We start from the raw sequence: 12986 nt of genomic DNA, 5'->3' as shown, positions 1-12986 counted from the left end.
CGATTACTGAGAACTTTCTGCCTCGTATGACGCGGCGAATGACGTTAATTCGCTGTAGAAATTTCCCACAAGCGAATTGACACATGCGTTTCGATTGACACGAACAGAGATCGATGTAATAATTTTGGAAGGAATATTGTACTGCTTGAACCCAAAAAATCAGCTGTTCTTAAACCCGATGCTCAAAAAGAGTGGAGGAAGTGGATGTGCGTGACGTTCTTCTCAAAAGGAACCGTTTATATATTTTCTTGATCAGCATCAATAGCCGAATCGATTGAGCCTTGTCTCAGAGACTATCAGAGCTAGGAGCAAAGAAATTTTGTGTGCAGATTCCTGTGATATCCCACTAAATCAAGTTAATTTCAACGCTCCTTTCCCCACCCGCAAAGCACACAAATCTGTGGCATCAACAATTTAAAAGATACCATACGGATCAGATCGGATTAGTATTATAGCCAGAAGGAAGAAATCAATTTGCAGTGGCTACGCAACGCCTTCCACGTGCTTTCTCATTATCTGTCTCTCTCTCACACACTCTTCGTCGTGTAATGTGTTGCGCCCTCTAGAGGAGGGTACGACACGAAGTTTCTCCTCGTTTTTCTTTTGGAATAAACCGAAACCATTCCCATTTTTTGAGCCACTCTCATTGTTGTCCCATTTCGCTTCAGGCGTAAATAATATTTTGTGTGGTATTTTTTGTTTTTAAATGTGTGCATTTCATTGATAGTTTTAATCATATTTTCATATCAATCATTGGCCTTCATGTCGCTAATTTTCGTGCAGTTAAAGATAAAGAAATACAACTGGGCAATGCAATGAAAAAATTAACGACTTTCACGGTAATAAAATGAATAGATACGCTGATGAATACTACCTATACTTTATTATACAAGGTATAGTACTTTACTATCTCTATTCTTTAGAACATCCAATGCCTTTCATTGAATCAATAATAGCCAGGTATTCCTGCTCTTTGAGGTCAACAAAAATCATCTATAAATTATCTGTGAGGGGCTCATACATATCACATTCAAGGGCAACATTCAAATTCCTTTCCTCTGGATTGTTCCCTTTTAAAATCGAAGTCAATCAATAGAATGTCCTCTGTGGCAGCGGCTCAGAGTCAAGTACAATTGTCGCTGGTGCCCCCGGCGGATAAATAATGGATGCCCCAACGATATGCCATGTGTCATGCGGCATGCGGAATGTAAGAGCCGTGTGGCCGTGACGTAGTTTCAGCTGTTTAGAAGTTCGGTGCCCAAAAGCCAGACCAAAACGAAGGTCCGTTAAAGTTCAGGGTAAAGGTTGCTCCGTTCCGTTGTCGCTTTCGGTGAATAATTGATCAAATTGGAAGTACAAGGGCGATTGCAGGAACGACTGACGAGGGACGAGGTACATAAAGGTTTAGGGGCTTATCCTCGATTGTCAGGAAGAACAAGCATTGAAAAATGTTCAAAAGAAATAGCCCAAAAAGGAATATGTAAACGACATGAATGTTCTGTGTGCAATCATCAATGGCAGTTTAGACACAATAATGTGTGCGGGAGGGGAAAAACAACTGAAAAATGTTTGACATGTGGGAGAGAAAATGGGAAATATCTGACGGCCCCACACACCAATGAAATCTCAAACAAAAAAATGCTAAAAACATATGTATGCATGTACAAACCGATATGCATATACTGTGAGTATTCCCATTCGTATTATTAATAACGTATTAGCACGCTCGCTCCCAAATCTTCCGTCCTCCCAACGGTTCGGAATCGTTCTTATAAAAGTTCTTTGGATGTGTCATATAACAACAACGACAGCACACTCGTCCCCCGAAGAGCACACCCACTTCCAAGAGGGGCGTGCGACGAACCCGAAAACACACATACGAATGAATGTATCTCTCGCTCTCGCCAACCGATTCATCAGATACATCGCACTGGGCCAAGCTAAAACCAAAGTAAAGCGGAACAAAATAACACAAACGAAATACAAAAAAAAAAAACTGCAACAGCGTCAGAAAAACAATCAAATGTCTCGAAGAAAAGATACCTATTACGGGCTCAAAATCTGGAAATCTTTGAGATCTAAGCATTTAAAAATGGATCGTTTATTCAGACTCCATGTGGTGCATGCCTTCCGCACATCCCATATACATCTCTTCCACACTCTATACGTTAGGGTATCAAGAACCTACAAAGGAGGAATATTTTACGTTTTTCTTTTCTTTTTTCAAAATTCATTGGAAAATTGTTTTTTTTTTGTTTTTTTTTTGTTTTTTTTTAATGTCGTTGTTGAAAATTTCAAGTATGCCATAGATTTTCGCTTTGTTTTTCCAAGAGATCTTTCAGTCGTTATTTATGAGAAAATCATGAAAAGTTCAAGGGTTCAAGTGTTATTTATTCGACGATACTTAGAGGGAAATCAACACAAAAAAACACACACACACACAAACATGTCTTTTAGTTTGCCAAATGATTATAGCGAATGCAAAAATAAATAAACTATGTGTTAATTGTAAAATCGGTGAATAATAAAATAATAAATTAAATCAAAGATGGGATTTTGAAAGATCAGTGCGATATTTATAGGAAAAAAAGGAGAACAAAGATTTGTAGATAGATATGAAAAAAGGCAAAGGCAACTAATTGTCAGATTGGGGCTTTTCTAGGCTAGAAGTGGCCCAAAACAATGGCAATTATAAATCAAATCACTATATATAATCGCTATCTAATCGAACCAAAGCATTAATCCATCAAACAACCTCCCATTTGTGCCCCTCATTTAACACCATTTTGGGGAATCGATTATCTGCGTTCTATGGTGACAGCAAAATCAATTTAATTTATATGGTATTTTGAAATCATTCCGATAAGATATCAACGTTCGATGGCGAAATAACATGTAAAGAAATATTCTTTTGTCTACCTCCAATATCCCTTTGAACTTCATACAGTATATCTACGAATATATACTGTACATACTATAGGTATCTTCATTGACTTGAACTTCAACAGACAGTCGATGTAAAACCTTCGAATTGTTTATCACTTTTTTTTTTTCTTTATCATCATTTAACCCCAGCCAACACTTCCTCAATACTTAATTTTGCTTACATTCTTATTTATATTTTTGTTTTTATCAGTTTTCGTGTAAATACGTATAGTAGTCATATGCCCCACAGATGTACATACATACATACATATATATAAATATGAACGATAGAAGTACAGACCACAAACCTTTTAGTTTTTTTGGTGTCCATTGAAAATTCCATAACATGAAAGTGGAGCATAAATTTGTCAAGGAATCACAGCTGGGAAAATGATATTCGGGCAGATTTACAACGAAATGCGATCGGCGCGAGATGAGAGGGTAGTGCAATTATAGTGCTTAACACTAATTAACACAGAATTTTGATTTTGCTTCTGCTTGCAATTAGAGGCACGTGACGTGATCTGTTGTTACATTTATTAATTGCAGTCACTATCCTCTGGATTGGGGGACTAGATTGTCTTTGGGATTAATCGTATAAGGCTGATAAGGCCCGCATTCAATTGTGTCACTGGGTCAGTCAGCACTCGAAAGGTTTACTTGGAATTGAATTAGTGTTAGTCCGAAAATTTGTTTACTTTTTTGTTTATATGATTGTTATTATGGTTGTAATATTCTGCGGCTTGCTAATAGTTTTTATGCTAATCAGACAGAGAAATAATGAGCTCAGCGTTTTCGAAAAATCTAAAACGAATCGTTTTTTGTTTTTACGAGTATGTGACTGTGACTGTGGGGCTTTGCTGTGATGTCAAATTACGGAATGAGGCAATTTGAATTTAATTATTTGCCTTTAAGACCGATTTCTATATAGAAGCACGCACACGCACACACACACAAATCTATCCAATAGATAGATATATAGATATATTCTATATAGTTGTCTATATGTACAGTATATTGGGGGAGACGGGATGGGGTGGGGACGGGGCGGGACGGGACGCACGTTAAATCCAAAATAAAAAGTTCCTCAATACCGAAACCGTAGAATGCAAAAATGCGGACAGAACGAACGCTACGGCGACGACGACGACGAATTTCGACTGCGGCGAAAACGAAAACGAACCGAAAAAGCAAACGGGCGAACGTTCGGCGATGACGGCGAAAAAGTGAGCAACTCGCGCAAGCTCGAAATCAAAACAAACGATTATTTTGTCTATTTAAAATTATGATTAACAATTGCGAGAGAGACGGCGACAGAGACAGAGACAGGGAGCAGCAGAGCAAGAGAGCACTAGAGAAGAATATAAGCTAGCAAGAAAGTGCAAGAGAAAGAGAGAGGGAGAGGGAGACGGAGCAGCTAGCAGAGAGAGATTAAGTAGCGGTGCCGTGCCGGAACAGCTGTTGTTTTTGCGGCGAGCCAAAAACTGCTCATACGACGCGTTGTACGAAATGAGAGATGATTAAGCTAAATGCTGCTCATTTGTTTGTTTATTTGTTTGTTGCTTACGGATTCGAATTCTAACTGATTAGCATTGTTAGTGCTTATGGCATTCGCATTAGCTTCAATTAGGGGGAGGGAGAGATAGAGAACACAGCATGTGCTAAATGGAAAACTTTCCGCCCTTTTTTCTGTCCCGCAGAGCGGCAGAGCGGAGGCAAGGCCAACACTTTCAGGGAGCGAGCGCCCTTAACCCAAAAAGTGTGCAAAGAAATTTCAAGGAGAGATTAGGGATCTGCATATGTGTGTGTGTGTACTTTGTAACGCCTTGGATGGGTGTAACTATTGTAAAAACCATTTGAAGGAGAGATTAGGAATCTGACAGCGAAAGGGTGCAACGCATTTACAGTCCACATTGCTTACAGTCCCAAGGAAAGATTGGATATGCAAATGTTATAGTCGGTTATCCTCTCTCTTGAAGTCTCTGTTCTCAGATCCGTAACATCCTTTGCTTTATTTAATGACTAAATCACTAATTTATGTAATTTAAAATTATCCATTTGAAATTCGGTTTACTTTTTCGACTAAAAGAAATGACATCTTAGATCTTTGGAACTTTGACCACTTCTCTGCCTCTCGGCCTCCTGTGGATGTTCTCTTTTATAGAATTGCAAATTTCGAAGAAAATTTACATATTTCAAAAACAGGGAAATCGCAAACAAACCAAAAAAAAAAAAGAAACAATACAATGCCCATTTTGTAACAACAAACAACAACTAAATTGATTATGTATGTACAGCCCCAGATGGGGGTCTAAATACTGATGTTTGCGTGGGAAATTAGCACTTGGCCGGCCGGCCACTGGCCACTGCCCACTGCCCAACTGGCACTTTCCAGCCTTTCCATTTGAACATTATTGGTTTGTGAAATTAGTTAACTGCTTTTATTGCAAATTACATCACGCCCACCGCCGCATAAGCAATGGGAGAAGCAGCGCGGTGTTGAAGGAAACTAACGTCAAACACGCGATTCGAGAAGGCAAGCCACACGCGACCGGAACGCACTTTACACCCGCTATATAAGCACTTGAGAACGCACTTGATGATGGTTTTGGTTTGGCTTTGTTTTTTGGTGGAGGGGGTGGTTCAATGCGAGGGTATTGGTTGTACTTGGCAGCTCGACGGCGGGCAAACAAATGAGCTGAGGGCCCGACCCCGGCGGCACTGCTTTTGGAGCTCTCAAACTTATGCAATTTTGCACAGGTGATGGTAACGACGCCTCGACATTTGACTGTGCCAGGCGGACGGATAGGCAGGCGGAATTTTCTAATTTTGCCACACTGCGCTACAAAGTCCGTTGGATAACTGCCAGGTTGTGGCCCCAGTCCCAGACCGAACCCCGAGCACAACCCATTGACGCCAGACGTTTGCTGCTGCTGCTGCTGCTGCTGGTGCTTCTGCTGCTGCTCTTTACTCTGTTTTTGTGCTGAATGTCATTATCAAGGTTTATTTGATATATTTTCCCGCCTTTTTGATTTGTCTTCTTGTTTTTGCGTGTGAATGAAATGTGCAACAGAGATAGCAGCACAGAGAGAGGAAGAGCGTGAGTGAGGCACGCGCCAAATGGTTCGTGTCAGGGCTTAACATAGCGGTAAATCAATCTGAACGGGATAATGAAAAATTGCGTGGCGCACAAAATGTTGAGTCAATAAATTGGAGAGAAACCGAAAGGCCTCTGGAGACTCACGCCAAGAACACTCCAGACGCGAGGACAGTGGTACGAGAGTAATTTATTCGAATGTGAAAATGGGCATAGATGTAATATCTTCTCTGTCTTTCGATCAATCAGAGATAGAGTTAAGAGAGTAAATATATACCTTTATTATAATTAAAAGCCCAAGGCAAACGTTTGCTAAGGTGCGAAGTTAGTACTAGAGATATCTCTCATACATTTTCCACTTCCAATAAATGCCCTTTTTTATAATATTTACCCCACTGTTCAACAGTGAATAAAAAACCATAAATTGTTGTATTTGATTATGTGCTCACATGTCTGTATGTGTGTCTGCGAGTCGAGTGTCGTATGACTGCGTGTGTGCGTGTGCAATCAAAGTGAATCATCACTTAAGCAATGAGGAAGACAGAGCAAACAAACAAACGGATAAACAGATGCAAAAGCGCCGACGCAGACAGCTAAATGTGGAAAGAGGAGGGGAAAGAGACGACCGAAAGCTGTGCACTGTTAACTGTAAATGCGATATCACACACACACAGACAGGGGCAGAACGATTGTGGCCTGGTAGGTGGGCGTAAACAATTAGCAGCGACTGCAGCAAAAAAGAAACGCAGCTAATTACAAAAAAGCTGCACCCAGGCGGCAGACCAGAAAAAAAACACACACACTTAAGTGCTTTTGGCCAGAAATAGAACATTTACAGCCCGACCGACACTCACCTGCGACGCCGCCTCCTACTCCACCATTACCACCGTCCAGGGAAAGTAAATCCTCCTGCAGCTCCAGCTGCTCCTCCATTTGCCGTAATTTCGGGGGGGCCTGGGAAACGAACACGCCTCGTACAATCAATTGGCAATGTTACAATTGGTTTTTTCGCAAAAAACATGAGTCTGGTAAAGTTGCAGCTGCGGCCATTTTTTTTGCCTCCCAAAGTCGGGGCATGCGGATTGTTTTCCTTAATGCTGTGCACTCCAGTTGCACTCAGTTGCGGTTGGGAACACTTTTACACGGTGGTATAACTATTTTCCTATGCTTTTATTCTATTTGGGTCACCTTTTGTTTAATTTTAAATGAAAATTGTACAAATAGTAGAAGTAGAGAGAAGATCAGCTGTTTTTTGTTTATGCAGCGCTGCCACCTGGTCGTACAACAGCTGAAGATGTAATATCGATTAGTATCGTAATGATATCGTCAGCTGGTATGACGTCCCACATCTAAAAAGCATGTATGTACAAACATACATATGTAGTCGACATGTCTAGTTACCTTGTAGTTACTTGGTGATATTGCCAAATCAAGGAATATTATTATAAATAAATATGTAACCCAATTCTGACCAGTCTGTTTTTAAAATACACCCCCAAAAATTCTGAAACGTGAAGAATTTCAGCGCAGTTCAGGTGACAGATATCGGCGATTTTTTGGTAATTAAAATGGACGGATGATCTGCAAGGAGAATTCACAAACCGTAATTTAAAACAGCCCGCCTTAATCGAATATCGATGAATATCTTAATAATTATCGGCGGCCAGCTGATATGACGTCACGACACAAATTTTGACTAATACATGGACTAAATACACCAAATACATAACTAAACATTAATAAATGTCTCCTAATCAGCGTTCAGCGATGCGCTGGCGATTGCACTGACTTGCCAAAACGGTGCGCCACAAAGAAATAGTGAGTTCTCCCTGCAGTCACTCCCCCGTTTACCGGTCCTAATTCCGTGAAACTTTTGAAGAAAAACAATGGAAATGCCGACAGTGCCCGTTCATCCGTTAAGCAGCGATCCAACTGCCGCGTGGAAGGACATCAGCAAGACGCAGCGCGTCATCAAGGTGACAATGAAGCCTCCAACGAATGCGGTGGCGGCCAACAAGGCGCGCGTGGTCTGTATGTCCGACACGCACTCCCTGACGCCGTACATCAAATTCGATGTGCCCGATGGTGACATCTTCATCCACGCAGGGGACTTCACCAAGTGCGGCCAGCTGGAAGAGGTGGAGGAGTTCAACACGTGGATCGGGGCCCTGCCGCATCGGCACAAGATCGTGATTGCTGGCAATCACGAGCTTAGCTTCGACCGAACGTTCACGCATCCTTTTCAGAACAACGCCAAGGGACACTCGAGCACCAAGCACACGGGCATGTCCATCTTGGACGACCTGCCGACCCTGGGCAATGCCAAGGAGAGCATGGAGAGCGCCGTTCAGACGCAGAATATCCGAGAGGTTCTCACCAATTGCACGTACTTGGAGGACGAGCTGCTGGAGTTGTGGGGCGTCCGCATCTACGGCTCGCCCTGGCAGCCAGAGTTTTGTCGCTGGGCCTTCAATGTGCCGCGCGGTGCCGCCTGTCTGGAGAAGTGGAACCAAGTGCCTGCGGGCGTCGATATACTCGTCACCCATACGCCACCAGTGGGCCATGGCGATCTGTGCTGCTCCGGCGTGCGGGCCGGCTGCGTGGAGCTACTCTCCACGGTCCAGCAGCGGGTGAAGCCCAAGTACCATGTGTTCGGCCATGTCCACGAGGGCTATGGCATCACCAGCGACGGGCGGATCATATATGTGAATGCCTCTACATGCGACATAAATTATTTACCCAACAATCCCCCCATTGTGTTCGATGTGACGCTCCCACCTGGCATCAGCAAGGATTAGTCCAAGTCCTAGTACCAGCCATGATATTATTTACATATATTTTTAAGTTTTTGAAAATGATTTTGAAACCGATAAATGCTCATTAAAATCCGAGTTTAAAACCGATTGTACCGATCGCAACTGGATTGCAGCCCCTCCCCATGACTGCAGTTTGGATGGATGGCAGCGCTGCTGCAGTTTGATATTCCTCTTTGCGCGCAATCCGTAACGGTGCTCTTCCAAGTACTTTTCGAGCGGCGTGGACGGACAAGCAAAAGGAGAACAAGAAGATATCCAAAAGTCGTGGAAGTCATTCGTGTCCCGTGGCCCTTGAAAATTGATTTTAAATTGTATTTCTATATTTTAGCTGTGCAAAAAGTATAAAAGACATAAAATGGTGAGATTTATATAAAGATCTGTCGAATAAAACGCACAAAACATAATGGTTAAAAAAAAGTATTAATCAAGCAAAAAAATATGCTGGAAAGTCGCTTCTATGTGAATTTTCCAGCAGACCAGAGATATCTTTAATTAAATATTGATGGGATTCTAAAACAAAGTAAGATCGTGAAATCTTCAGATGATCTTCCAAAGAGCTTTCCTGCCCCGAAATTGTTGTAATTTTCCTAACCTCCAACAATGGCGGCGACCTCTCTGTTTCTCCTTCTCTATCGTTCGTTTCGCTCTCCCTCTTTTTAGCGCGAAGTCATCTCCATCCAGATCGGGCAGTGCGGCATCCAGATAGGGAATTCCTGCTGGGAGCTGTACCTCCTCGAGCACGGCATCAATTTCGATGGCAGCCCCAAGACCAAGGAGGAGCTGGTGGCCAGCGGTAGCAGCGCCAGCGTGGGGCACGACACCACGGCCAACGATGCACGGACCTTCTTCACGGAGACGGGCAACGGAAAGCAGGTTCCACGCTCCATATTCATCGACCTGGAGCCGACGGTCATCGATGATGTGCGGAACGGACCCATGCGAAGTCTATACCATCCGGAGCAGCTGATCTCGGGAAAGGAGGATGCGGCCAACAACTATGCGCGCGGACGCTACTCCATTGGTAAGGAGGTGATCGACAAGGTGACGTCGCGGCTGCAGAAGATCGCCGAGCAATGTGACAGCCTGCAGGGCTTCCTCATCTTCCACTCGCTGGGCGGAGGCACTGGCTCCGGGTTCACCTCGCTGATGGTGGAGCGCCTCTCAACCGACTACAGCAAGAAGTGTAAGCTGGACTTTGCGGTTTACCCCTCGCCAAAGGTCTCCACGGCCGTGGTGGAGCCCTACAACGCCCTGCTGACCACCCACTCGACCCTTGAGCACTCGGACTGCGTCTTCATGGTGGACAACGAGGCTATCTACGATATCTGCAACAACAGCCTGGGTGTGGACCGGCCGGCCTATCTCAATCTGAATCGGCTGATCGCCCAGATTGTCAGCTCCACGACGGCCTCCCTGCGATTCAATGGCTCCATGAACGTGGATCTCAACGAATTCCAAACGAATCTGGTACCCTTTCCGCGGATCCACTTCCCCCTGGTGGCCTACGCCCCGCTGATGTCCGCCGCGCGGGCTGCTCACGAGCAGCACGCCATCACGACGCTGACCAACGCCTGCTTCGAGGCCTCCAACATGATGGTCAAGTGCGATCCGCGGGCCGGCAAATTCATGGCCTGCTGCATGCTCTACCGTGGCGATGTGGTGCCCAAGGATGTCAATGCCGCCGTGTCGGCCATCAAGTCGAAGCGGCACATCCAGTTTGTCGACTGGTGTCCCACCGGCTTCAAGATCGGCATCAACTACGAGAAGCCAGCCTTCGTCCCCAACGGAGATCTGGCCCCCACGTCCCGTGCCTGCTGCATGCTCTCCAACACCACGGCCATCTCGGTGGCCTTCTCCAGTCTGTCGTACAAGTTCGATCTGATGTTCAAGAAGCGAGCCTTCGTCCACTGGTACGTCGGCGAGGGCATGGAGGAGGGAGAGTTCACAGAGGCGCGCGAGAACATTGCCGTGCTGGAGCGCGACTTCGAGGAGGTCGGCCTGGACAATTTGGACGACGTAGGAGGCGATGACGAGGATTTCGATGAGTACTGAGACCAGATCGAAAACACAAAATATTTCATCTTAATTATGTAAATAAATGAATATCGTCTGGAAACGAATCAAATGTATTCAGAAATGGATTTTTCAACGGCTAGGGCTGGAGATTAGGGATGGGCTATCCATAGTACCAATAAGAAGAATAGGAACCATGTAAATCCATAAATAAGTACAAATTTATATTGAAAAGAAAGAGATTAAAGAATAGTTTCTTAGGGGAATTTGAGAATTATTTGGAACCCTTTAATGAATCTCTCTAAAGATACCATCTGTTGTAGAAACCATCCAAATTGGAAGATTAACAAGGATCAGCATCAATATCTTCGAGGGAACAGATACGAAGCGATAAAACAAAATCATCTAGTGTTCATTGGGACAACCTTCGAGCGTTACGAGCATATTCATTTCAAATCATTTCGGAAGACGAAACCTAGCACAACGTTACAGAAAATTGTTACAGAAAACAAAAAATTATTTTTTTAAAATCTAAACTCCTACAAAATGTCGCACATTCGTCATCTTGGTCCCGACGAAGATAGAAATCTTAATCAGTGGCTCAAGGAGCAATGCATCTATCTGAATATCAAGAAGAGACGCGAACTCTCAGATGTCCTTCCGGTTGCCATAATTGTGAAGAAGTTCTACACACGATTGGTGGACCTGAATCCGTACACTCCCTTACGGAACAGTGTGGCTCTCAAGTTGAAGAATTGGGAGATTTTCAATGCGAGAGTTCTTAAGAAACTGAACATAAAGCTGTCCGAATCAGACCTAATGGAGCTCGCCCAAGGCAGAAAAGGGGCTATAGAGTCGCTATTCTACGACCTTTTCGTGGCGGACAGAAGCATCAAGACACCCAGAGAGTCAAGGACACCCGACGAGCCATTGAAGATACTGAAAAAGACGCCTGAGGGACACATCATGTCGTTGAAGCAACGCAAAGAAGCGTTGCTGAAACGCTTAGAATCGTTGCAGAAATCTAGCGAGTCGTTGAATTCGAAGTCACCGACATTCATCATGAGGCAGCCCGCCTCATTCCAGGACTTTACGTTGAAGTCGAGGTCACTAACCTTCAACAGCTTCTCAAGGCCAGCCCCAGTGCTGGAATTGTCGGAGATGTTAATCGTCGATGCTGGGCAAACGATCAACGGCAAGATGCTGGAGATGCCGTACCACGTTGTACCTTACGATACTTACGAGAAGGACATGCGTGCAAGCGTTGCAAAGGACGCCTTTATTAACAGACTAGAAGAGAAAACTAAATATATGAAAGACGTTATAAATTTAAAAGACAGCCGTATCGACGAACTGATGAGCCAAATGAGTAAGCTATCGGTGAAATTGTTACAGACGAATACAAGTTTTAAGGAAAATTAGGAGAAGGCCAAAAAGATGCAAGGTACGCTTAGCTCGCAGACATTCCTCAAATGATATTTTAAATCCTTTTCTACTCCTTTCTTTTAGACTTTGCGAATTCCTGAAAACGCCAACATATACTTTTCAATGTTCATTTTAGTTTTTAAAACATATTGTTTGGATCCTGTAAAAAATAAAATTATATAATACACATATGTGATGTGTCTTTGCTAATTTTTTAGAGATGATTGGTAGATCTATTCTAAATAAAAATTGTACCTTTTGGTCACATATGAATATCGGTCGCTGGGGTCAATCGATTATTGGAAATTTGGAATGGAACAGTTTCGTATCGTAATCAGCTCTTTTACCTTTCATCGAGTAAAACTATTTTTGATTAGTTTTCTGTAATATTTTTTTTGTATATTTTCTTTAGTTTTTTTGTTGATTGGGTTTTTGTTTTGTTGTTAATTATTTTTTTAACGCCTATTTGCTATTTTCTTGTTTTCAATTGTATTTTGTTTTCTCTTATCTTTTGTTTTACTTAATTTTACTAGAATTTATTTTGTTGTTTTACTTTGAACTTGCAAGTTACTTTGCGTTTTCAATTTTCTTTGTTGAGTTTGTCGCTTCTCTGCTCAAGGACTTACATAGATTAAAGAAGCATCCAAAATTTGTTGCACAGTGTAAAACTACAATATTCTTGTTGTGTGTGTGAGTGTTTGTGTATGTAG

At 43.1% G+C, this 12986-nt stretch overlaps 4 protein-coding genes across 15 annotated transcripts in view; 3 read left to right on the top strand and 1 right to left on the bottom strand.

The window, feature by feature from the left end:
• Positions 1-7300, bottom strand: part of LOC108151436 (protein furry) — a 49565-nt gene extending 42265 nt beyond the window's left edge. For 9 of the 12 annotated variants that reach the window (XM_033386724.1, XM_017280040.2, XM_033386728.1 and 6 more), the window contains exon 1: positions 6877-7300. In XM_033386724.1, coding sequence (XP_033242615.1) covers positions 6877-6955 — 79 coding nt within the window. In that variant the 5' untranslated portion in view covers positions 6956-7300. Of the gene's footprint in view, positions 1-3233; positions 3818-6876 lie in introns of those variants that run through there. The other 3 variants (XM_017280042.2, XM_017280046.2, XM_033386726.1) reach the window with 2 other exon arrangements.
• A 166-nt stretch (positions 7301-7466) lies between these two features.
• Positions 7467-8925, top strand: LOC108152983 (UPF0046 protein C25E10.12). Its single transcript, XM_033386733.1, has 3 exons — positions 7467-7581; positions 7781-7840; positions 7902-8925. Exon 3 carries the CDS (start codon positions 7909-7911, stop codon positions 8818-8820), a length of 912 nt encoding a protein of 303 aa, XP_033242624.1. The 5' UTR covers positions 7467-7581; positions 7781-7840; positions 7902-7908; the 3' UTR covers positions 8821-8925.
• Positions 8862-10967, top strand: LOC108152982 (tubulin alpha-4 chain). Its single transcript, XM_017282708.2, has 3 exons — positions 8862-9102; positions 9167-9196; positions 9499-10967. The coding sequence occupies exons 1-3, from the start codon at positions 8980-8982 to the stop codon at positions 10888-10890; spliced, it is 1545 nt and encodes a 514-aa protein (XP_017138197.1). The 5' UTR covers positions 8862-8979; the 3' UTR covers positions 10891-10967.
• A 329-nt stretch (positions 10968-11296) lies between these two features.
• Positions 11297-12471, top strand: LOC108152984. The gene is made up of 2 exons (XM_017282710.2): positions 11297-12295; positions 12361-12471. Exon 1 carries the CDS (start codon positions 11398-11400, stop codon positions 12271-12273), a length of 876 nt encoding a protein of 291 aa, XP_017138199.1. The 5' UTR covers positions 11297-11397; the 3' UTR covers positions 12274-12295; positions 12361-12471.
• The last annotated feature ends 515 nt before the right edge of the window (positions 12472-12986 follow it).

This window comes from Drosophila miranda, chromosome XR (genome assembly GCF_003369915.1).
Source record: "Drosophila miranda strain MSH22 chromosome XR, D.miranda_PacBio2.1, whole genome shotgun sequence".
NCBI lineage: Eukaryota > Metazoa > Arthropoda > Insecta > Diptera > Drosophilidae > Drosophila > Drosophila miranda.
This window is presented reverse-complemented; position numbering and strand designations above follow the sequence as displayed.

What these genes read in the sequence shown, in the direction of transcription:
- LOC108152983 (XM_033386733.1), top strand. Translation starts at nt 7,909, where the DNA reads ATGGAAATGCCGACAGTGCCCGTTCATCCGTTAAGCAGCGATCCAACT.
- LOC108152982 (XM_017282708.2), top strand. Translation starts at nt 8,980, where the DNA reads ATGGCAGCGCTGCTGCAGTTTGATATTCCTCTTTGCGCGCAATCCGTA. An exon ending in CAAGAAGATATCCAAAAGTC is followed by an intron (nt 9,103 to 9,166) that starts GTGGAAGTCATT and finishes TCTATATTTTAG; the next exon opens with CTGTGCAAAAAGTATAAAAG. An exon ending in AGTATAAAAGACATAAAATG is followed by an intron (nt 9,197 to 9,498) that starts GTGAGATTTATA and finishes CCCTCTTTTTAG; the next exon opens with CGCGAAGTCATCTCCATCCA.
- LOC108152984 (XM_017282710.2), top strand. Translation starts at nt 11,398, where the DNA reads ATGTCGCACATTCGTCATCTTGGTCCCGACGAAGATAGAAATCTTAAT.